At 36.9% G+C, this 25461-nt stretch overlaps 5 protein-coding genes across 9 annotated transcripts; 1 reads left to right on the forward strand and 4 right to left on the reverse strand.

Moving 5' to 3' along the window:
- Positions 1-4505: 4505 nt before the first annotated feature.
- On the reverse strand, positions 4506-5434 carry LOC121267747 (transcription repressor OFP6-like). The gene has a single exon (XM_041171778.1). The coding sequence runs from the start codon at positions 5366-5368 to the stop codon at positions 4814-4816; it is 555 nt and encodes a 184-aa protein (XP_041027712.1). The 5' UTR covers positions 5369-5434; the 3' UTR covers positions 4506-4813.
- A 4846-nt stretch (positions 5435-10280) lies between these two features.
- LOC121267753 (putative HVA22-like protein g) lies at positions 10281-13040 on the forward strand. Of its 4 annotated transcripts, XM_041171792.1 has the most exons (8): positions 10281-10388; positions 10731-10807; positions 10946-11044; positions 11465-11521; positions 11601-11664; positions 11796-12008; positions 12432-12770; positions 12914-13040. In XM_041171792.1, the coding sequence occupies exons 2-7, from the start codon at positions 10776-10778 to the stop codon at positions 12729-12731; spliced, it is 765 nt and encodes a 254-aa protein (XP_041027726.1). In that variant the 5' UTR covers positions 10281-10388; positions 10731-10775; the 3' UTR covers positions 12732-12770; positions 12914-13040. The 4 variants fall into 4 exon arrangements, with proteins under 4 accessions (XP_041027726.1, XP_041027724.1, XP_041027723.1 ...); XM_041171790.1 differs by lacking the exons at positions 10281-10388; positions 12914-13040 and adding an exon at positions 10427-10566 and having other exon boundaries at positions 12432-12731; XM_041171789.1 differs by lacking the exons at positions 10281-10388; positions 12914-13040 and adding an exon at positions 10443-10625 and having other exon boundaries at positions 12432-12731.
- Positions 12792-13701, reverse strand: LOC121267756. The gene has a single exon (XM_041171793.1). It carries the CDS (start codon positions 13555-13557, stop codon positions 13024-13026), a length of 534 nt encoding a protein of 177 aa, XP_041027727.1. The 5' UTR covers positions 13558-13701; the 3' UTR covers positions 12792-13023.
- A 1290-nt stretch (positions 13702-14991) lies between these two features.
- LOC121267757 (transcription factor E2FA-like) lies at positions 14992-19207 on the reverse strand. 2 transcript variants are annotated; one of them, XM_041171795.1, is made up of 14 exons: positions 18838-19207; positions 18120-18312; positions 17917-17964; positions 17722-17807; positions 17548-17636; positions 17375-17429; positions 17046-17098; positions 16909-16959; positions 16766-16814; positions 16615-16680; positions 16413-16489; positions 16045-16240; positions 15854-15920; positions 14992-15757 (listed from the first exon to the last, which is right to left on the reverse strand). In XM_041171795.1, the coding sequence occupies exons 1-14, from the start codon at positions 19048-19050 to the stop codon at positions 15642-15644; spliced, it is 1359 nt and encodes a 452-aa protein (XP_041027729.1). In that variant the 5' UTR covers positions 19051-19207; the 3' UTR covers positions 14992-15641. The 2 variants fall into 2 exon arrangements, with proteins under 2 accessions (XP_041027729.1, XP_041027728.1); XM_041171794.1 differs by having other exon boundaries at positions 14992-15920.
- Positions 19208-21991: 2784 nt separating this feature from the next.
- LOC121268168 (transcription termination factor MTEF1, chloroplastic-like) lies at positions 21992-24822 on the reverse strand. Its single transcript, XM_041172305.1, has 2 exons — positions 23750-24822; positions 21992-22340 (listed from the first exon to the last, which is right to left on the reverse strand). The coding sequence occupies exons 1-2, from the start codon at positions 24716-24718 to the stop codon at positions 22317-22319; spliced, it is 993 nt and encodes a 330-aa protein (XP_041028239.1). The 5' UTR covers positions 24719-24822; the 3' UTR covers positions 21992-22316.
- Positions 24823-25461: the final 639 nt, after the last annotated feature.

A 25461-nucleotide genomic window follows, 5' to 3' on the forward strand; every position in this document is an offset into this window, starting at 1 on the left:
TCCTCATGACATTCTCGATCGTTACTATTCATTAGATGACTGTGCAATGCAGTACTATTCGACGTAATAAACAGTCATGTATATGTATTAAACAGTAACAAAAATATATATACGTGAGTACCGTCCATGCATATAGAGCCCCACTCTTTCGAAAAGTAATTGAGTTGTCTGTAATCAAGGTCCTGTTGATCCGCTGGTCCTGTCTGGCTTGATCGATATATATATATATATATATATATATATAAAAGGGTATCGTGCAACTTTAAGAAGTCAACCAAAAGGTCAATAGTGCCCAGGAAAATAAAAACAAAACTAGGTTAGTAGCTAGCTAGCTAAGCTCCATATTATGAAAGGAAAAACAATCCACGGTTGCGTCAGACTGCAGTCTGCATGCACTAATTGCCATATAACATATGATAAAATAACAAAGTAATTGTCAAAGCTAGCTCCACCTTCGAGACTTTGCTTCGGCTTAACCTAGATGCTGGCCTCTTCAATCTCTGAGCCCAGATTCTTGTCGTAGCGGCGATCGAAGCTTCTAAACCTTGTGCCATATGCACTTTAGTTTTTTTAATCAAACCCTACCTTAATTACTGTAAACGATGCAGAGATATATTTGCTTAGTGATTCATTTTTAGTGCGAGTTTAAATACATTTCAACTCCATTTTTGGCCTCCAAAAGTAACTGTAGAATTAGAAATGCATTTCACTTATCCCTTGGGCCGGAGGGACGTTAAGTGGAAGTCAATACAAATAACGGTCATGATATTTGAGGATATATAGTAATTATCAGTAGTGTTCTGCGATCCATCATTTTTAGCTCCTTCGTTTATATACAATGGAATGAGCAACATTTGATCTTTTCTTTTTTGTTTTCCGGACAAACAAACAAACACTCTGCAGGCTTTAACTTGACAAAATTAAAGTTTGTACGAAATCGATGCCAGAAAATATTTCCTTATCCCAAAATAATAATAGATAGTAGTGATAAGAGTACATACTACATATTGTGTTGGTGACATTTAATGTTAGCGTGGTAATTAGTGAGATAATGACCCAACAATGAGATACGCATCTTCCTAGAAATTAATATAGATTTCCCACAAGAAAATGAAAATGACCAAACGGTATAGAAGTTGGTGTCTTAGCTTTTTTTTGTGGCCCTGCATGCACTAAATGTCCTTTGCATAGGTCAATACGCCCATCCCACGATTCCCTCTTGTTTTTGGGACCAATGGGCACTCCCTCAATTAATAGCCTTTTGTCTCCCCGAAAAAAGAGTTACATTTAACAAGAACAAGATAATATATATATATATATGAATAATATTATATACCATACTCTCATCTTATTTTGATCATACTAAGTAATATATGGTACATTCATCACTATTAAATGATAAAGAAGCATGCAATAAATGATCATTTAATAGTGATAAATGTGACACATCATACTTAGTGGGATGGTAGTATAGTATATAGAATTTTCTTTATAATATATATATACAGTAATGCTATATACAGTCGTAAAATGTGCAAGCGTCGTGCCGTCGTTTTGAAAATAGTGGAGTTTACTATTAAAAAATTAATTTTTTTTATGTAGGTCCTGTATATATTCATTTTTTCAAAATGATTGTGCAGTACTTACTCACTTACTACAACTATCATCTCATATATATATATTTAGTTTTTTTTTTTTTTTTGATAAAAAAAAAATATATATATATATATATATATATATATATATTTAGTTGAAAGAGAAACATTTACCATAGTTTTTGATGGGAAGCTGAACCAGACCGGAGATTGTAGTCCATGAAGTTCAAAAAGCCCATGAGAATGTAGCCCATGCTTCCAACTCTGAGCGCTGAACAAAAAAGAGAGGCCCATTTGCTCACGGTTGCTTCGGCGTACGGTGACCTTTTTACTAAACGCTTTTAGAAATGTATATTCAAGATTCTGTCTAGCAAAACTCTCTTCAAGAGAACATGAATACAAGTGCAGAGCAGGATATTCTTTGTTTAGCAGTGAGCCAGACGAAGACGAACACAATTTTGCTGGGTCCTTGCGTTGCAAATATTATTGGGTTATTGGAACCCAGCCTTCCTTAAAGTAGCTTAACACCTATTAATGTCACAAAAAGCAAACATCTTTAAGGTCATGGGGGATACTGAAGAGTGAGGAGGCATCCTATTGAGGGATAAGATTGAGGGATGGTGTTTCTTGCTCTCTTTGTGGAGAGATCATGACTTGTCTGATTTACTTTGCATTTTGCTTCCCTCCAGCTTCTAATGCCATGCATGTGTTTGTTGCTGCCTCCTAATCGTTTCCTTTTAAGTCTTACATCTGCTACTTCAAATCAAAATGTATGCCTGCTCTAGAAAGAGAACCTGGGTCCTCATGTCTGAACATTTCCATCCACTAAATTTAACTACTTTCAAAGTTTGGCATTTGACACTATCGTTTTCTGATCCTTTTCAGACCAGAAAGTACTCTCCAAAATTGATACAACATTATCAGAACTTGTAAAACTGAAAGCTGCCAGCAAACAAACAATGCTAGTAGTACTGGTGACCATTGTCTTCTAAAAGATAAACCCTACTTTTTTGTTTCTCTGATTTCCTCTTTTGTTTGCCTTCTTTTTTCTTTAAAAACTAATGAGTTTGGCCCCAAAGGAAGCTGGAATTACTAGGACGTTCTAATCAGTGACATCTACTTCATGAGGTTTGGCACCCAATTGATTATATTTTACTTGACTCTGACTTTGTTGTTCCTTCTTATAATTCCTTTGTTCTTTTTTCTGGTTAGCCTGAGTACCAACATAAGCTCTCATCTAAGACAACAAGCTGATCATGTTAGTTATCTATTTGGCTGGCCTACACAACACCAAAGTTGTCCCCCACAATGAGAGAATAGGCAACAAGGGATTAGATAAGATATCGCGTGATCATTGTGTTTTACTTCTGAAACTGAGATGTCGATTTGATACATTGACAACAGTACTATTGGCAGCTGATATCGTCAAGCTGTTTGCAAGTAAAATGATTATCAAGGGCATCTCTGCACCTGCTACTCTGCAAAGTTAGAAGCATTAATTTCTTTTTCAATTTTTCTTTTAAAGTTAGAAGCATTAATTTGCTGGTAGAAGTTGGAAGTATGAAAAACAAATTTTGCATCTCAATGCAAGGGATTTATGGAGGTCAAGTTGGTCGACGTACTTGCTGCCTTGATTGCATTTTTCCGCAATCTTTATCACATCAGAGTTGTGGTTGCGTATTGTTTTAAATGAAAGGGCCCTCTGTTTCCACAAGCATGGAGTTTCCCAGTTCTATATATGACTAACGTCCTTGGAGACCACATGATTCAGAATTCTTAGGAATCAGACAACTTTCCTGAAAAAAAAAAAAAAAACAAGAGAAAAAGACAACTACATTTATGAAATAGTTAATAAGGGAGGGAGGGAGGGAGGGAGGGAGGGAGAGATTTACAAATGAATTATGATGGTCAGTCAAAGGCAGTCTCCAATTGGGTTTACTTATTCAATTTCTATGTTAGCTGGCCAGCTTTAATCACAACCGATCAATGATCATTCATTGTTTTGATTCTATCCATGTAAATGAAGTAAACTTTGTACGTGTTATTTGAAATATCTCAAGTTCTCTTTAAGTTCTCAATGCACTACAAATATGTAGTAACTCGCAAGCACAAAACAGTATATATAGCATCTAAAAAGCACCTTAACCATATATATATATACATGAATTTCAAGTGGCCCATGTAGAATTGCATCGGTACTTAGCAAACAACATCGTAAAATTTGGATGACTTGTTAGCCCCAACTCGTGATCGTGACTATGAAAATGACATTACTTTAATTCAGTTCTCGAAAAGTGATTTCTCCAGAAAGAAAGAGAGACGTTAAAATCCATGTACTGGTGGAATACAGCTGCAACTTCCAAGTAACAATGTAAGGCTTCAGGGGAAAAAATAACAACGAAAGGAGCCCTTAAGGGGTTTTAATGCTGTCAAGTCTTGGAAAATGGACAAGCAGACACAAAAATTTCTGTTCTCTCAAGGGGAAAAAGAGAGAACAAAAAAGGCATTAAATTAAGACAACTGTCCCACACCACTTACGCCAAAAAGAAATACTACTATGCCTATCCTTTCGATACCTTCATTTGATCGTTGATTAATTTTTTTATTTATTTTTAATTTAATGATTAATTAAAAAATAATTTTAAATGTATTGATATATATTTTTTTATTTTTTAAATATATTTAAATATGTTAAAAAAATATAAAAAAAAATTTACGATGCCAGCGGTCAAGATGGGCGGCATTGTAGCCGCACCATTACACCAATGTGATTATTACAGTACTTCAAATCCCAATGTCTATCTTCTCGAACCACCTCTTGAATCCAAAGCTGGTGAAGATTTTGACCAACCCCATTTCAATGACCACATTGAATTAGCCTCCAGTACAGTGCATGCTTAGTCCAACATATGATCCAAAAAAATAATAATATTGCAATGTGGCATTAAGAGCACAAACAAAATAAGATCTACAAACAGATTACCCATATCAGAAGATCATAAACGTAACATAAACGCCCACAAAAGACACGAAGATTAAAAAATAAATTTAAAAAAAAAAAGTGCTACAATTCTGCCATTAATTATAATTTGTTTCCCACTTCCCATCCTGGTTTTTGTCAGCACATGATACATCCACATTACAAGCTTGGATCATTCGTAGGACTGAAGTTGACCCAGAGCCACAAGCACGAGCCATTATTAACGCACTTGCATCATCTAGAACTCATGCGATTTGTACCCAAAATATTGCGGCTTAGGAGAGCTAGACGTCACAGAAAACACCCCGTTCCATATATCAGTGAATGCTTGAACAATGAGTCCATGGTTGTATGGAGAATTAAGCTGCAGAAAACAATTTAGAAGCTCCCGGAGATCGTCCTTGCAGTATATTTCATTCTCCAGTATCATCTGAAGCATTGAGTGCCGAAAATCCATGTACGGGTCGTCGGAATCTTTCTCCACTGCAACACTCTCACCGTCTATCCTGCCAAAGCCTCTGACACTTCGCGAGCTCTTTATCTCGGTCTCGGTATCTGAATGTTGCGAATAGTCTATGTAGGGAGAGAATGTACTGTTGATGGTGGTTGTGGTGGTGTTCTCTTTTTCCCTTGAGCTTGAAGAAGAAGATGAATAGTGATTGTGTCTTTGGTATGTGGGCTTTTTGGGTCTTGGTTTTGGATGGAATATGTGGAACAGCTTTAGTTTTCTGCAGCTGCAGGTTATGTCGACTGAAACTGTGTTCAGGAGGAGCTTTCTTCTGGTAGTGGGCATTGCTCAGAGAGAGAGAGAGAGAGAGAGGGAGGTGAGAAGTCTTCTACAAAGGGTGTTCGAAGAGGCGAGTGTGAGGGGATGAGGCATTTGATGGACTATAAATCCTGCATGTGAGGGAGCTCCTGGGGTGCCCTACATGATACTATGACTAGTCTGTTAGTTTTAGTTAAACGACAACTCAATCATAACCGCACATTTTTGTGAGAAACGGAAATAAAAGAGATTGTACTTATATCTTAGATTGGCTGTCACATACTAGCGTCGGATTCAGAGTCACGAGGGTCTATATCTTAATTAAATCGAGACATGATATATAGTTATAGAACGATAAAAGTACGTCATATGCATGTGATGAGTTAAAGAGACGTAAGAATCTGTATAGTTCATCTAATTAGGATACTGCAAGAGTACAGTTATTAGAATGATTTAGGGATTGAAAAAAGTTAAATATTATGCCCGTTTTCCCAAATGTTCAGAACTTCAGGTCTTTTTTTAATGGACCAAGCATGCAGCATGTATGAACAAAACTAGCTAGCTAGATTACAAAATTATTATGTGCATGTCCTCTAAAAAGTCCATTATATAGAGACAAATCTAACTTGCATCTTCAATAATTTAGTGTTTTTTTGGAACATGTGAAACCAATTTAAATCGGTGAGAAGATATAAATTTAATTATTTGTATTATATTTTAATATTTTATCACCACAATGAATGGATTTAATATGTAAAATATTTAATTAAATGAGGTAGAGTATATAATCATAGTTTCATCTCAAGGTCTCTACTCTCATATTATGTAAAATCATCACTTATCTCAAAAATTTAAACTAATGAAAAAAAATAAATTTAATTATCTGTATTATATTCTTAACACGATAAATGAGGTTTAGCTTTTAATTAAGCAGTCATCAAAAGCCTGCACAAGACTTGGTAATAGAAAATATAATATAATAAAAAAGAAAATGGAGAAAATTAGAGAATAGGGAGGGAGACTTTGAGGGCAGTTACTATTATAATTTGTGATTGATCAATACAACAAAGATGAGATATATAATAAATGTAAAATCTAATAACTTCAATTTGATAATTATGACAAACTTCTTGTTTGGTTATACAGATGAGATGAGATAAAAGTTGAAAGTTGAATAAAATATTATTAAAATATAATTTTTTAATATAATTTTTATTTTGAGATTTGAAAAAATTGAATTGTTTATTATATTTTATGTGAAAATTTAGAAAAGTTATAATGATTATATGAGATGAGATGAGATGAAATAGTTTGAAATGTGGTTTGGATATTAAGGCCTGGTTTAGGTAATGAAAGCCTCCACCTATTTTATTTCATTTTATCTCATCTCAATATCCAAACATTATAAATACAAAGACTTTTCAATTTCAAATATTCAACTTTTTCATTTAATCATTACAATTTTCTCAATTTTTCAAACAAAATATAAAAAATAATTCAACTTTTTCAATTTCTGAAATAAAAATAATATTAAAAAAATAATATTTTAACTTTATAATATTTTTATTCAACTTTTTTCTCTCTCATTTCTCAAAATCTCATAAAATATTTTAACTCAAATAATTTCTAACTCATCTCATCTCAACTTAAATATCTCACTATTATTCACAAATCATCTCAATTCATCTCATTTCAATTCATTATCCAAACCAGCCAAATTTAGAGCACTAGCATTGGCTTAGCCAAATGCTAGTGAAAGTCATATTTTGAAGAATATCCACTAAATTTCTCCTACATTGGATTAGCTAAACACAATTCATCAGGAAGATGAGTTACAGTAACTTCATCCTTAGAATCATATATGAATGGGACTGTAGCATCTTCATTCCAATATTTTATTATTTCCTGTTTCCCTTTTTCTTCCCACTTTTGTGTCTCACGGCATGGTGGTTCCTTCCCACAACAGAAATTCTAGGTTCTTCCCTCCCTATCTCTCGCACGACAATTGAATCCAAAATGCACGACTATGTTCCTTCTTCTGCGCACAACTGTGTTCCTTCTCCTTTCCTTCCCTATCTCCCGCACGGCTCTTTTCCTTTTCCTTCCCGCAAAAAATCCCACAACTCATTTCCAACAGCTCCTTAGAACTTCTCTCTAGATCATATACCGGCAACAAGGTAACATTCGAAACTCTAAATTTAATTTTTCTCTATTCATTTTGCTTGGTTTGTTTGGGTTTGATCCCATTGATTTTGTATACTCCAAGTTTAATGGTTGCAAAAGTAGCAGATTGTGTGTAGAAGAAATCGATTCTAATTGATCTGGCATTTCGAGTGAAATCTCCGTTGATCTTAGCAACAGAGCACAATGGCGAAGTTGAAGAATTGAAGATCCAAACTCTCAAAGTCGCAAACTCCTGCTGATCTTGCTACTTGAATCCTGGAGGTAAGGCTAATCTTATGAGATTTTTTGGAATTATCCTTTTTAAGGACTGAAAATAATTGTTAACATTCTCGTCGCTAAACTCGTGATGTATAAAGGTGTTGTTTTCCATTGTCTAAATATGGAAAACATGGTTTCGTTAGTTAAACACTTGAATCATTCTGGGTGTCTTTCTCGATATCTTCGGGCAATGCTGTGATTTTGTCTGTTCCCTTTCTCTCTAGTTGGTTGCACCTTTTATCCTTATTATGCGCAACAAAGAATATCTATTATTTTGGTTAGAATTATTATTTGGATCAGCCATTGTTTGGCAGCAGCCGGAGCACACCTTACATGTCGGCATAAATTTTTTTTTTCCCTCCTCTCTCATTTCTGCAGACAACCTATTTCAAATTCTTTTTTTTATTCTCTTGCATTTAACAAAACTTGAGGAGAGAGAAGTTGGAGAGAGAGGCTGAGGAGAGCTTGAGGGGAGAGAGAGAGAGAGAGAGAGAGAGGTTGAATGTGGTGGTGATGTTGATGGCATGACATAAAGTCGAAAAAGACAAAAAGTGTAGGGTGTGTGATAAAACAGTGGCTGATCTATAGCAGAACTCTTTTGGTTAATCCACTATGTTGACAAGTAAGATGCAAGGTTATTTGTAGGAGGTTGTGAACTTGGTAAAATCTAAGGTTTTAGAAGCATCTATTTTCTTAATAATTTCCCAGCAAAAGGAATGGATGGAAACATTTTAAGACTCTTAGGTATTGAAGGAACTGATACAAAGTTACAAAGGTTGCAATGTTCATGATGTTTGACATTAAATAATTTTCATGGTAATCACATTCAGATGAGCAACCCTGTTACTTCTTTCCATCATGGGAAATAGATTAGTTTGGTCAGTGAGATGATCTGAGTTTATTGTATATTGTTTTCTATATATCACAGCCAAGCATTTATGAGAAATAAATAACCAATTATAGGAACTAACAAATCTTTACTGTAAACTTCATTAATAAGAGTGAAAGTGAAAAAGGAGAGGCCGGGTGCAGTGAAGGGAGAGAGGGGTAAAGCATTAGATGCTTGAGAAAAAATTGCAGTACTTATTTTACGTGTAGCTTTTGTCTTTCATGCTCGACATGAGAAACGTGAATGAGATAATAAAGTCATATGATAGTTGTACTTATTATTGCTTATTTATAAAGTCATTTACTATTGCTAGTGCTTGATCTTTTCATTTCCAGAAATTAGTGTTGGTCCTGTTCCTATTCCAGAAAATCCTTTACTGTTGCTACTGATTATTGCTCAAATTAGTGGTCCTGAAATTAGTGCTTCTTGGTTGCGATAAAACAGATGCTAGTGCTTCTTTTCATTTTCAAACTTTTAAGTGGAGCCATTTAAAAATATATTTCCATCGAGAGCATTGACACGTTTTTTCAGATCACATGTATTTTCAAGCAAGTGATCATATATTTTCAAGCAAGGAGGTAATTATAAAGAGCATTGATATAATTTTTTTTGTTATCGTACATCTACGAAAACTGTCAACTAGAGATGCTAATTTTATAGATTGTTGGATTCAATAGATGAAAATGAATATGATCGTTGGAGCTAGCTATCGGAGATTATGAAAATAAAAATAAAAAATATTTAAAAAAAATAATAATTAAATAATAAAAAATAATAATATTTTATTATTATAGAGAATGTGATGACTAATACAATGTAAAATTTAAGTTTTGAGTGATTAGTTAAAAGCAAAAAAGTTAAATTATGTTTTTAATTGATCCGACAAATTAATTATTCGAACAATGATTCCACAAAATTTTTTTAAAGAGTTAATGCAGCTTGAACTCATGTCTATCTAAGTTTCAATGGTCAATGGTCGAGCATATTTAACAAAGCTGCAGCAGCAAAGGTTCAAGGGAACAAATTAAACTGTTGCATAGGTTCAATTGTCACGTTCGCAACTGATCAATCATATATTATATACATATAAAATTCTGTATAAGCAACATAAATAGGAATTTCACCATCGTTAGATATTATGTAAAATAGATCTCATTCTTTGGTTAGATCGCAAGTCTTTTTTATTATTATTAATATTAACGACACAAGTCGGAATAGAATTTAAAGAAAAGAATTTAATTGTAATTATCACCACACAAAATAAAAATAAATTTATTTTTATCACAAATAATCATTTTCGTGAATAAACTCGTTCTAACTGAGCACTCCCCCACCCAATTCCACAAAGACACATAGAATGACGGAAACGACCCTCTGCAACGTAACTGCTAACCGTCACTAGTGAAATCCGTTTTGAAGAATCTGGAGAAATCCCTCCCAACACAATTGCGTGCGTGTAAAACAACAAAGAAGCGTACGCGTCCGAGGCAAGAAATCATACCCCAATAATTTTTTTTTTTTTTTTTTTAATCTTTTGGGTTTAATCCAATCACCATTTTCCTGCGACCTTTTAATAACTGCATAGCTATATATATATGCATGAGTTTGGGATCTTCTTTTTCCTCTAAATCAAGCTTTCTCGCCAGTTTCTCTCGTTTTCGCTCTCCATCCACAAGACACGTCCCTTTCAAAGAATCACAGATCCTTCTTCCAAAGGTACATATAAAGTTCCATTTTTTCGAAAGAATGTCTACATCCTGCGCATGCAATTGGTACCTTCTTATTGATCATGGGTTTTGTTTGAATGTTTCAAACTGTTTCCGATAGTTTTCCATTGGAACTGATCAGCGTTTAGATCCCGTCAAATGGACATTAGCCACAGATAACAGCTCCTGTTGTGTGCTTTTCCTTGTTCTCGACAACTTTGTTTTGGTTGAAAACATTGATATCTGCGTATTCGTCTTGCTTTTTGTTCTTTAAGGATTTTTCGTTTTCAATTGCATCTGTTTTTCATGATAAAGTTGCTAAATAAAGAAACTTGGATTCCATGTGTTGCAGGAACTTTTGGCGGCGGGTGTTTTGACGTACGTGTAGGGAATAAAAATGTTGGGGGGTTTCATAACCAGATTTCTTCTGTATGTTCCATCAATATTTATTGATTTTTGGTCGTAGCCAACTTGCTTTGATTGATTTCTTTTCATTGGTTTTTAGAATTAGAACGGGTTTTTGTCCTTCTTAATTTTGTTTTGACTTTGATTGCTGGGACGTGACAGGTTGCTTCTTGGGTATGCATATCCTGCATTTGAGTGTTACAAAACCGTGGAGAAGAACAGAGTGGAGATCGCAGAACTCCGTTTTTGGTGTCAATATTGGTAACATGCATTTTCTTTTATTCAATTTTTGCGGTCTTTTCGCATCATGTTAATTAAGTTACAGGGCTTTAATAGTATAGATATCATATATCACCAGGAATCCCAATGGTGTTTGAGTGGGTCCTTGTAAAGGGGCTTTATAATTATATGGGGAAAGAATTCATGAGAAACGAGGCCATTTTCATAATTTATAGGCGAGAAATGAGTTTTTAGTTGGACATCAAGATGATCGCATTATCAATTTCAATTTATGGGCTAGCTATCATTCAGGCTTTTGAAGAGTGATGTTGAGTTCTTCCATCACGACTGTTTTATGAAATTGTGTAATGTCACAGCTCATCGATTCTCATTTACTATGCTTAAATTAATGTTATTGTAGCACATGAATGAAATCTAACTTGGTCAAAATTTATTTGGCAGGATTCTTGTGGCAATGCTTACTGTTCTTGAGAGGATCATGGACATATTCATGAGATGGTATGACTAGACTAGGTGATCTCATGCTCGGTCTTTATTCAACTTTGTAAATGAACTCATATGCCAAACTTATGTGAAGGTTTCCATTGTATGGTGAGATGAAGGTGGCACTTGTTATCTATCTATGGCATCCAAAGACAAAGGTAAAATTAACTAGATGAGAAGGAATTTTTCATAGGACTTTGGGGGAAGGCGGGGTTGGATTTTGCATAAAGTCAAAGGAATTCATACTGCCATATTCACCTTACCATGTTGGTTCTTTTGCATATTGAAGGGAACTGGTTATGTGTATGAGACCCTGTTCCGGCCGTATATAGCAAAGCACGAAACAGACATCGACAGGAAATTGCTGGAGTGGAGAGCAAGAGCGTGGGATTTGGCCATTTTCCACTGGCAAAACTGCTCGCAATTAGGGCAGTCGGTATTCTTCCAAGTGCTGCAGTACTTGACTGCTCAGTCCGGAAGGTTCAACAACACTAGAAATGAGGTAGATCTTCTCTCATTAGATCCCGTGGATTGGTATCGAATGCATTACACAATCTCCGTCAAAGCCTCAATTTTAAACATATTCTGAATTTTGAACAATTTGAGGCAGAGGAATTAAGGAAAATGATTGGTTATTAACCTTGCTAGAGATTAAAGCAGGAGCTAACTCATCACGACATGGTTTGTCTTATCAGCCACGTCCAATCAAAATGTAGTACTAGGACATTTCGGGAGGTTTTAAGATTATGGAAAATGATTGGTTATTTAGCACTGGTGATATCAGGAACAGTGAGGTTTTGCTTTCAATTACGGAAAATTGTAAACATTGGGCCACATAACGTGTTCCTTTGATAATTAAAGTTTAAACTAGCATTTCTATGAAAGAAAGTACTTCGACTTTGAAGCTCTTGACCAATCTTTGCAGAGGGCCGAGAGTCACGGTACGGGAACGTCCCAAACTACCCCAAATGGTGCACCCAACACGCAAGCCAGTCGGTCAGGCAAGATCAAGAAGTGGCCTCCGAGTCCGACTGCATCGACACAGCCCGGTGGCACATTCAACCGGGTCATTGTCGAGCGAACCAAATCCAATGTCGTAGAAGTTCATCCCGACAACCAAGCAGAGCACTTGCACGCTGAAGACGCGTCCGACCCGGAAAACCACTCGAGCCCAAAGCCACACCAAGCTTTCCTAAAGTTTAGGCGCTCCAAAAAACACAATTGAGAATTGTACAGATACCTTGATTTGGTCGGTGAAGCTCAGGTTCCTGAATGATATAATACCTTAATTCTTTTCGGAGAAGTTGAATATTCATTTCATTCTTCTTCTCCAGTGATATATATACGTATCCCCGTTCTTGTGGGGTTCTCGTTGAAAATTGTGTAAAAATGATACCAAATTCACAGGAAATTAAAGAGAAGAAACTATTCTGTCAAATCAACATTCACACACATACAAGTCATTGGTATCGGTGGGTCGCCGTGAAGACGCGCGATTGCCGTTAACGTGGCCTCTGCTATCTGCTGTTCCGGAGGCCAAAGGCGCGGAGTATCTGATCGAGAAGTCGGGTTGCGGCGGGAACGAGATGGCTCTTGATGAAGTCGAGGCAGTCGGTGAGGCAGGAGGAGAGTCTAAGGCAGAGGCGGCTTAGGAAGTGTGAGCCGGAGGAGCCCGGGGAGGAGGACATGGGCTGGAGGTAGGCCCAGGCGGCCTGCTTCACGAGGCGGTTGCGGATTGAGACCTCGTAGCTGGAGTTGGCGGCAGAAGCCACGGTAGGAGACCCGACGGCGGCGCTGGAGGATGGAAGCAGATCTTTCAAGGAGGTGTAGGCTTGAGAAGACTTGAGGGAGGACAAAAGCTCGAAGTTCAGCACCGGCGCGATGCCGTTTTGGTACGGGAAGCTGTTGGAGCAGTGAAGCGGCTTCGCGGTGCTGTTGGGGAGAGAGAGCTTTACGGGAAGCTGCACTGGCGTGGCGATCGAGTTCCCGAGCCGTAGAGCCGACGATCGCAGAGGCAGCGGCACTGGTTTCAGCGCGGTGGAGTCGTCCATAGAGGGTGAGAGGGGGAGAGATTTTAAGGTTCAGTTTTCAGTAGAAAGGCAGAGGCTGACGGTGGTTGTGGCTGATACCTCTTCGCTAGTCCCTACTGTTGAGCATGGACTTACGTTGTCTGTGTTTTTCTTTAAACTATCTGCGTGTTTGAACGTGCGTCTCCGTGTTTTCTTAAATTCCGTATAATGCCCATAACACTTTCCGATATTATTGTTCTATCCCCCAAATTTTTTTCCTTTCCTTATGTATTAGCACACTGTTCTGAATTTTGTTTAAAAAAAGAGAACTGGTAGATAAAAAGAGATTAGAGATTAGATAAAATTAATTTATAAACTGATCTAGTTTTATGGAATTTATTATATCTATTTTTTTGTAATAAAAATAATTTTATAATCTAATCTACTATATTAAATTACATCAATATATTAATTTATTTGTATGGAATCAGTTTGTATTTAAAATATTTTCTTAAAAAAAAAGACATACAAAGGAAACCCATATAATGTCGAAAAATGCAACACGCAACTGCTCAAAAGAAAATAAAAAATTGTGGCTGCGTGGATAAGCTTTCCAAGTCTTGCAGCTGACTACGACAACAAAAGAAGAAATAGTACGTTGCCTGCATTTTCTATATTCATTGCTTGTTGACTTCATGCCAACTTAATAAAAATGGCGCCCAAGTCACTGTTGTTGCTTTTTCTGTTTATTTTCTCCTCCTCAATGGCGTTTCACTAATAGCCATATGCTTAATGTAAAACCTCCCCTGTTTGGTCAAGATTGTACTCTCCAGAACAATTTTGGAAAAAAAAAAAAAGGAATATTGAACTTTTATCGAGTCAGTGTGAAATGCTCGACTTTCATACTGATTTTTAAATATAAATTTTTGAGTAAATAATGTATATTTTCTTCATGACTTTTTTAATTATTTTATCCCCTCATTGGTGGTGACAACGTTTATTTTAGTATTGTATTACAATTGTGATGGAAAGAGTCGTTTAAACTTTAAAGGCAACATGACAGGTATTTGGATCCTATCATCTTTATCCGAAATGTCCGCTAACCAAACAATTTCCTTCTACTTCTCTACCACTTGAATGGATGTGTCCCGGCTACTAATATGGTGCAAGTCTCAAAATTGTCCATCTGAAAATGACATGCGAGTCCAACTGCTAAATTAACACGGCAAATTAACGTGGTCCTGGACCATGTACTGTCCCCCTCTGTGGCCCACTTTAGAGTTGAGACAAGGCCTCCTAGACAGCCGAGCTCCACTTCCCACACGTACACACACCCACCCTCCAGTATGCGTAAACGACTATGGCAAACTGCCAAAATAACGGACACAATACAACCAACATCAAATCATGCAACCCTTTCATATATTTAATTTGCCTGAATGTTTCAAAACACTTACGACCCGTAATCTTTTGAGTTATATTCAATGTTCACATTCGCAATCAAATCTAAATTACAGTATGCATATGATTATTAGTAAATATGACTGAAATACATAGGAAATAAAATTTTTGAGTTTCTATCGCCATAGTGGAATGTCAAATATTACAACCTTAGTCTATACCAAAGATTAGGATCATACAAGTAGATCAAACTGGGGCAGGAGATACAGCAGCCTGCTGCCTTACAATATCCAGTGCACAAAATCTTCCTGCATGTATACCTTTGCAACAGCCCAAATTTCCCCTTTTTTCTAAACAACAGACACCAAGCTGCTGCAAACAACTGGAAATGTACATATTTGCTTCTTTCTACCGTGTGCCATAACCTTATCCAATGTACCCATACTAAAGTAACCACTATACCTTCCAGGCTAAACATCCTCCATCTTAATTCCAAGAAAACTAATGTATTCTACCATGGCCCCCTAACTGTACAGTATAAGAATCAACCCCATCTACCAACCATTAGCTTCATTCCAAAAGCTTCTCCAATTCATTCACCTGGCAACCCTTTGGCATCTTTAAACCATTAGCTAAAAGACATAAAGGTTGCGGCTGGGATACAGACATGAGTTTCTTGATTCAATGCATTACCCAAATCAATATTCATTCATCTCTGAGTAGAATTAACAGCCATAGGGCACTTCAGTGATCCCAGATAGTGGAGTTTCTGGTATTGGAGTACAGACATCAGCTATTCCAAAGTCAGCATGAAGCACATCCATCCCAGTCGATTCAACAGCTGCCATAGTTGGAGTCAAGGAGTTGAGCATCCAGAGAGTAAGGTATAAAACCACGTGGGGAAAAAACTGAGAAAAAGTGCTTCTAAGTGGAATACCATCTGTTTTCCACATATCTGTTATGCTGACTTCAGCATCTGACAGAAGCCAGTAATCTGCGTCATTCTGCAAAAACAAATAGATACATTGAGTCAAATCATACATATGTTGGCTCTCAGTGTCCATAAACCCATGATATTATGGCAATAATTAGTTATAGAAATAAATCAACAAGACTAACGACACATACATCGACATCTGAGGGAACAATCTTCATCATGCCCCCAACAAAATCCTGTGAAGCATTTATATCATAGCACATATGATGGTTGGGTTGTGCCTGAAGTGTAAGTGTGCTCTCAGCGTTGACTACTGAACATGAGGCCACTGGGAAGCTCACAGGTGGCTCAGCACCATTCATCTCCACAAACTTCTCCTCAAATTGGCTAAAAAACAATCAAATAGAGTTCAAGGGGGAGGGGAGTAACTTGTAAGATAGGAATTGAAAAAAAAAAAAAAGAGTGATACCACAAGACGCAAGGATCTAAGTGTTATACAAAGGGAATATAAGACATAACCTTACAAGGTATTTCAGCCTCAAAAAGAAGACAATAATACCTGACAAGGTAGACATCAATAGGAGCCACAGTGCTTCTAAGAATAATCCTATATCTCCTCTGTGCATAGTCAACAGCCTGACGTGTTTACAAGTAGCATCATGCATCAAATCAATGTTAAAACTTTTTTTTAATAAGTAAATCAATGTTAAACTTAACATGTATCTTCCTTCAATTTGTAGGATCTGGAGTCCTGGACTTACTTCATCTGGATCTGGGGCTTCCAGTGTCGTTCCATGTGGAGCTTTAATTGCTAACAGGGTTTCGTTCTGCCAAAGAAAGCCTAACAAGCTAAAACACTATTGATCATAGGTAGAAGGTGAAGTCTAACAGTATAACATACAATGAACTGACCTGCAAGCAGGGTATGCCCTTAATATCTTCTTTGGTTACAAAAAGCCACCTAATATGATGAATATAACAGTCACCAGGGTGCAGAGCTTACAAAGCATGTGAGGTTTTTTTCCTCTGAAAAAAAATGCAGGAAAAAATTTTACTTTTGGTTGTTTTCATCTTCACTTAAATCCCTCAATCTTTCCTGCATTACCCTGCAACAGCTTGAAACCATCAGCTTAAATTAACAATTTTGAGATACCAACATTTAATGTTTGATGAGGTAAATCAACCATATAACCTTATCTGATCATCTAAGCTTTGCTCTTGCATGAACAGGTTTTCAAGTTCTGCCTGCAGGAAAAAAACAAGAAGAACTTTCATGTTCAGTGAAAAACTAATAAATTGCTTTCTTTCTTTTTATTTTTTGGTAACTGTAAATTGCATTTTTATTTTGCTTCCTCTTTGTCCTTCTTTGTTCCATGTCATGCTTATCATTCCATATTTACTGGCTGTCACTGACAGGACATCAGAGTTTGTGGATCCAATTACCGAATACCATATGGACATATACAATTCATAACAAAAGAACAGGGAAATATTCTGACCTGTGATAGGAAAAACAATTACCTGTAATTCAGAGGCGTCATCTTCCACCACCCCTGGCCTTGATGCATCAAGTCCCCTAATCAGTCATTCAACCAATTTTTCAAATGCTAACTTGCTAGGTAGAAAATCAAATCAAAGCTAATAAAAAACAAAGCAACATATGATATTTCAATAACACAAGTATCAAGCATTACTTCCAATGTATTCTGTTCTTGAGCTTCTTTTCAATGATACCAATGCCTTCCAATACATTTGTGATGTCATATATCCGCCTCTTCTGCACCTGTATCATTAGAAGTTCTCATATTGGTCTTTAGTATAAATAAATACATATAATTAGATGGCTAATTAGATGGCTAAATAATAACCTCCAAAGTTCCAGCTGCTTTGTTTAAGTCAAGAATACCATCTTCTGCTTGCTTGAGCAAATTGATGAACCTTTTTGTTAACAATCCTGTAAAGTTTTCGTGCTTCGTCACTCTTAGTGCATATGGCAGCTTTTTATATAACACAATCCTTATTGCATATGAAAACTCATTTAGATGCCAACACTTCAGCATTACCTAGGGAACTGTTGTAACGACAGCTGCCTGGAGTAAGAGGAGAAGAACCTGCATGAACGTACAAACTCTCTTGTTAAAGATTTTTTTTCCTGACAATGCTGGGGAGAGTACAGACTCTATGTATAAATCCATTTAGGAAGGGAGAAGCAAATTTAACCTATACAATAATACAACCGACATAGTTTGTAGTTAACAGTACTCACCAGCATTTGACACAGGCGTTTGAAGCCCAGACCTGTTGCCCTTTGACGACTTCGGCCTGTTGTATATCCTCCCTTCTTTTATGGAAACAGGTGTGTTGAGAATACTGTTAACTACACAAGTATATCCAGGACCGGTAGCCCATTCGGCAGACTGAACCTCGTTCTCATCTGTTCCACTATTCCGCTTTAATTGCTGAAAAGTTACCGGCAGGTTTGCGAAATTATATCATTCCTAAAGGACTAGTCAACCACAACACCAATTGTATGTATCTTTTAGTAGATGATACTACTTAATATCTATAGGGCTGGTGGCTTGATGTTACGAGGACATAAATAATAGAGATACATATTGCAGTTGAATTCCAATAAGGAGGCTCAATAATGCAACTACAATGAAGAAACTGCAAGTCCTTCCGATCATGTGAATTTCTATTAAATCCTGAAAGCATAGAATCAACTAAAATAACAAATTCAGCAATTCTTTATGTCACAAAAGGCAAAAAGCAATTGCGAGCAATAAAAGTTTAGCACTAAAAAAGTTATCATTCCAATTATCAGTATTCCATCAAAGAAAACATAATACAAAGAATGAAAGAATGTCACCATCAATCTCGTTAAGATTATCTAAAAATCACCGACTAGTTACGTTACAGGCCAAGCGAAGCGCGTGCCTGAACCCAAAATGAGATAAAAATAGAAACAACGATCATGAACTTACGGGCGATCTAACGACTATAGCTTCGGCTTCATGATCGGCGGCTCTATGAGAATCGACGGACGAGGAGAAGCAGTGGTAGTCATCGGGAAGGAAGAAAGGAGGCTTCGTCGATGCGAGTGCCGCAAGGTTCCGCTTCGGAGGCGGGGTTGGGAACTGGATCGAGCCGGTAAGTGGCGGTTCCGGGCGGTTGGGAGGTCGAGCGCCACCGGACATGGATGACCAAGTTATCGAACACCAAATTCCACTAGCGTGGAGGATCGGCGATAGGTATATGGTAATTGGAAGAAGAACTCGTGGGGAATCGGAGAGGAAGTGAGCGAAAGAGCAAAAGACGAGGGAAGGAGGGAATTTAGTTTCGCATAGACGAGGAGGGAACCGCAGCGGAAAAATGTAAATATTTGTACTTCTGCCCTTTAAGTTTAACGGTATTGTGTATTTGACCCCATCAAATCTGGGTACTATTTTTTTGAAGCCCTCTCTAGGCTGTAAGAAAAATGGAAAATTCAAAAGATTATATTCCAATTTTATTTTTGTCTTAAAACTCTACATCTAGATAGAAAAAATCTATTATTCATCCCAACTCTTATCATCTTTTCATCATTCTATGATGTAATATTAGATGATAGGTTTACAAGTAAAATATAATAAATAATTTCTAACCACATAATGTCATATCATAGAATGATGAAAGTTAGGATGATGAGTAGTATTACTCAAAGTAATGCTAGTTTTGCTAATGAGTAATGATACATATAGTTGTAGAATGCGCAAATATCACGCAATCATTTTAAAAAATAATTTTTTTCACGTGAATCTCATATTTATTTATTTATTTTCAAGATGAGTGCGTAAAATTACAAATATTATTTCTCTTTGCTTATAAAGAGAAAGGCATGGCGTCGGCTCAGTTGTAAGGAACAAACCACCTTCCAAATCTCCAAAACAATGTGTTTCTAATTCTGTGGATTGACTTTAACATTACTTTATAATTAGCTTAATGCTGGTTTATATGCCATGCCTTCTCAATGCTTTAATATCTACCAGCAATATACTTTTCTCCTATAAAAGAAGGCCATATAATTAACAAACATGAGTGCGGTTTTGACCCGTGGTGGATTATGGGGGCATGATTTGTGGCCATAAATACGTTGGTGTAAATACAATACGGAATGAGAAATATTCTAATCACAAAATGATTATATAAAAATAATTTTACAAATTACTATATTTTGATATGATCTGTCAGACTATAAAATTACTTTTATTGTAATGCAAATCTAACAGCTCACATGAGTCATGTCAATTTATGAAATTACTTTCGTGTAATTTATTTATGGGTGTAGCACTCTTCATACGGAATTTGGTTCCTCCCTTCAAAAAAAATTTAAAAAAAAAAAATGTCATCGCATTAGAAAATATTGGATCACTTTTATATCACAAAATCAATTGATACGTTTATCTTGAATAGGTGGTGTATATATAGGAGAAGGAGAAAATGACCGTCGTTCCTACTATACTATAAAAAGAACAATTCACTTCTTGTCGTTACTCAACAAAATGCTGAAAAATAGGCTTTTCCTGATCATTACAAGCTTCTCAAGAGGGAAACAAGTTCTAGAATCAACCCTGTCACAGATTAAAAAGCACAAATAGGGAGTGAAAATAAATGGTTTTAGAGCTTTAAAAAAAAAAGAAAAACTCTAAACGCAGTCGCATAGTGTAAGCACCAAGTAAGCACCGCTGATGTGTCAAAATAAAATAAAAACGCACCATTTTGAACAATTTACATTTCCTCTCTACGTTTCCATTTCGAATCCTCCCTCAAACCTGTAGTCCCCTCCCTCCCTCCCTCTCTAAGTTTCCATTTCCTTCCATCGAAGCCTCCCTCCCTCGAAGCATCCCTCGAAGCCTCTGTAGTTGGAAGCCACCGCCCTCCCTCCCTCAATGTCAAGATGAAAGTCTGAGACAACCCACATGGAGCCGGCATCGAAACCTCATTCTCTCAGTTTCGTCTCCCTCATAGCCTCCCTCCCTTCGTCATTCTCACTTTGTCTTCATCTTCTTCTTCCCACGAAGTCTCCCTTCGTCGTCGCCGTTAACCCTTCTTCAAGTATAGATCCCAAACCCTAACCCTGGAATAGGAATGGTTTCTAGTCAAGCCAACATACTTTCTGGGTTGCACTGCTACAATAAGGCAACAATGTGAGAGGGATGAACATAAAGTCCACAGTTGCAAGGGGGTTTGTGAATGGGAAAGGAAACTCGTGGGTTGTCGACTTATTTCCTAATCTTACAACATAAGAGCAACACCCACATTCATCACTAAACAATTGTGAGAAACCGAAACCCATTTTTAGGGAATTTCTTTAACCATTGAAAAAAAAAAGCCTCACTTTCAATTGAAAAAAAAAAAGCTTCAAAACAGAGCTTCAGACAATAGATTCAAAACAGAGCAAATTTATCCAATACATTCAAAGCACAACCCAAACTATGATTTCTTACCACATGGTGAAGAAACAAACGAAGACCCACACGGTAGAGCACTGTGAAGAAGAAGACGAAGACCCACCGTGATTTCTTACCGGTTTGTTTACAGCCGACGACGCCGAAGACCAAACGTAGATGACGCTTACCCCCCACGCGACTACTCAACCTTTTTCCCAATTTTTTTTTCCACTTTCTTTCAACAATCCAAGCAACAACAACAAAGTTTTTTCCAACATAACCCAGAGCTTCTCGAAAGAATGGAAGAAAAGGAAACTTGAAGAAAAAGCCAGTAGCATTTTCCTGCATTTCTTGTTCTGGTTTTTTTTTTTTTCTTTTAATTGACGTGGCATTGCCACGTCGGGCCGACTGCACACCGCTTGCAGGGGCCGACTGCCCCTAGCAGAATTGTAAAAAAAAATGATCTTGAAAGCATATAATACAGTAGTTTTACTGTTTTAGAGCCTTATCACTTGGATAAGGTGCTTGACCAAATATTCAAGCAATTATCACTTACTATAGGGAATGCTCACTAATTTTGGTGAACCACCTTTCTCATACACCGGTTTGCGATTGAATCTATGCTTATGGTAAACTCCATCTGTTTCTCACAAACATTAAATGCAAAGCAGAAAATATTATCATGTAAACCACCTTTCTCATACACCGGTTTGCGATTGAATCTTATGCTTATAGTAAACTCCATCTGTTTCTCACAAACATTAAATGCAAAGCAGAAAATATTATCATGTAAATTCACAAAAACTTCATTCAGCTCACAACATAAAACCGCCCTCCACCTGGTGGAGAGGAGATGTACTTAATCGTGAAGACAGGCAGAACAACATTTTTGCATGAAAAATGAAGGCCCTCGGCATCAGCCTTCTAGTATAACTAATGAATGACAGGAAGCAGAGAGAACAACACTGATAAGCGCTCCACTAAAATGGTACCAACTACTGTTCTTCAAGGGTTGAATCAGAAATTCCTCCAAATTAACCTATTGATGAGAAAAGAACCTACAAATAACATTAAGTGAAATGGAGAGAGTAAATAAACCTATTATGCACCAAACCTGTAACTCAAAAGGGTGTTTATTCCTGTCTTGGTAAACTTGAAAAATGACCAAAGCCAGATATAGAAAACTTGAGAGAAGCAAATTCTAATTCCATATCCATATTTTCTATATAATCTCTAACTTTCAGACTTTAATGTCACCATACAGAGGTACTCCATCAATACAAATAAGCTAAATTCCTGAATTGTTCCAATTCTATCGGATGACCTCAAACCAAAAAACTTTCATCACCAATTTAATCAGCCTAACTCAAACTTATTCATTAAAGAGTTAGGCTATGAATCTTAGTTTCATTACAGATAGTAGTGCCAGCGCTGTTCATATGTGCACGAGAAATGAGAATAAAATATGCCCAAATAACAGATTTTATGACTTCAAAATCAACATATAGTTTTTTTTATAGGTTCTTCAGAATCAACATATATGCAAAGAAACAACTCAGATCAGTGTCTCATTCAAATAACCTATAGTATGGATGAAAATTCTTATACATGGATAACAAATGCTGATGATAATTTATATTGCATGGATAGCAATATTTTCTACCTTGTTAAAACATAATTATCAGCATCATATTATAAAATTTTTTAACCAGGTAAAAAGTCAGAAATATTATAATGTAATATGATGTTTTCAACAACATAAAAGCTATGTACGTCTCCAACACCCACAAATTAACTCCGTCAGATTGATGTAACATACAGTTACCTTAACCTCCAAAACAACAGGCAATCCATAAGGTCCACCGGATAATTCGATTAAATTTGGACTTTAGAGTCTTTTTTTTTTTTGAATAAGAGAAACACCTCGGCCAAATTCACAGTTAATTTTTCAAAAACTTGAGAAACATGCACACACCCCAAGTTTCCACGCTAACTCATACGAGTCTCGCGAAGTAACAGCAGTGTTTCCAACAATTTCAGTCCTGATTAATTCAAGGGCCCTAAACCTTTGAACGTTCACATGGGATAAAATATCAAGATCAATCAAGTACAAATAACAAACTTATATAATTGGCATACAATAATCTGCTCAAACTTCTAAGATCGAGATTTTAGATTAAAGTGGTGTTCCAACATGTTATATCAAGGTGTTTATAACCCCACGACTCGTATCAAAGGCCATGGTTCGACACAAGGACTATCGGATGCAAGGGCTATTCCCGCGGTAGTGTGTGAGTAAGAGCATATAAATTGTATGAGAGAATACACATTTCGCAAACAACAGCGCCAATGGAAACATGTCAAAGACAGATTAAATCCAATTTTATTCTATACCTTTAAAATGAATATCACAATTTGTACACCACAAAGGAGAAGTTCTCAACGGTATGGAAGAATAATGACATACCTCCACTCGATCACGGAATTGCGCCTCACTCATCTTTAACAATACAGGGAGAGGAAAGCACACACCTTTATCTACACAACACTGGTGCCTAGGCTTGATCCTATTCTCTAAGCTAAACGAAAAGTAATGCGGAAACTCTTTCAGCTCCTTCAAATCCCTCCCCATTTCCACAACAAAGTAATTGAATTTCGGCTCGAAATTCCCTTCAACACTGTAATTAAACAGCTGTGGGAATCTCCGAAACATCGATACCGCGTCTCGATGCGAAAACCCGATATTTTCGAAGTACTCGATTCTGGGTATAAGCTTTTCTTCGACACTAGTGGAAAGCAAATACGTGTGCTTGTTTACCTCGGAGATGCCGATACTTTGGAGAAAGTATAGGGTGGGGCGGAGACGTTGCTTGACGCTGCAGGCTAGCAACCTGGGCCGTCGGTGGATGACACGCTTGAGGTCGGAACCGTTGACGCAGACCTCGCGTAGGAGGAAGGTGAAGACGGGGACGATGTCGGAGACTCGGGAGGTAATGATTTCGGGGCACATGCCGGCGATTCTGCGGAACTCGATGGCTGTGAAGCCCAAGGAGGTCATGTAATCAACGGTGGATTTGATGTCGGAGAGGGAGGCGGAGACGATCGGAGGGTTGTGGTTGATGAGGGAGAGAAAATCGAGGCCAATGGACTCGAGGTAGAGCATTTTCTCTCTGAACTGGGAACGGCGAAGGTTGGGTTGATGGGGAACTGGGCGAATGGGGGGCGATATGGTCGGAACTTCCGAAGTACGAGGGAGTATAAGCGGAAGAGAGAGAGTTGCATTGAGAGAAAAAATTGGGAAGTGGGCGTTTCTTGGGCTAGAAAGTGAAGCAAAGTCATAGTGGGGAGAATGGAAACGGGATTTCGGATGGAAAGAAGAGGAAGTGAAGGAGGAATTGGAGGTGGTGAAGAGGAAATGGATAGTTTGTTGGTGCATTGTCTGGGCGCTACATGGCTGACGGTGTGAGCAGAGGATAAGGGCATTTAAGGATTCTGAGTACCACGATTTTAGAAGATTATCACGTGTAAAGTGAGGCTAGAGACTCCCAAGTCCAGAGTGTGCAATCTGAAATCCAATAGAGAGAGAGACGGAAATTTCAAATAAGGGAAAGACAAGGGCCCAAAAGACCACGGATCGGACCCTGTTAATTATTAGGACGGGCTTGGCTATTGGTCACGCGGCCCCTTAACGCTACATATTACAAAATTGTCCATATCTTTACTCATGTTCTGCTGTAAACTTAAATTACGTAAGGGTTTAGGATCGAGGTCGACTCGTTACTTGTACTTGTATCCGTATATGTAGCTAGCGTTCTTTTGAAAAATCTAATACATCTACTAATAAATGTTTGGTGTTTTATTTTATGTCTTTACTATTTCTTGACTTTCAAATTTAGACAAAAACATCTCTTTTTTTCATGTGTCGCGTCATCGATTTCTTAATTGTATAGGATTACCTCTCCTTTAAAAAAAATATTACCTCTTAAATAAGTATCACAAACTAAAAAAGAAATTCATAAAGAGTGGTATTATTTGAAAGTATTTATACTACCTATTATTTATATGATATAATTTGATTTATAAAATTTAAATTTTAAAATTTATAAAATAATTATATTTATACAATATATTAAATTTATTTTAACGTAAAAATAATTTTAGTATCATATTTAAGTAGGT

Source organism: Juglans microcarpa x Juglans regia, chromosome 5S (assembly GCF_004785595.1).
Source record: "Juglans microcarpa x Juglans regia isolate MS1-56 chromosome 5S, Jm3101_v1.0, whole genome shotgun sequence".
Taxonomy (NCBI): domain Eukaryota; kingdom Viridiplantae; phylum Streptophyta; class Magnoliopsida; order Fagales; family Juglandaceae; genus Juglans; species Juglans microcarpa x Juglans regia.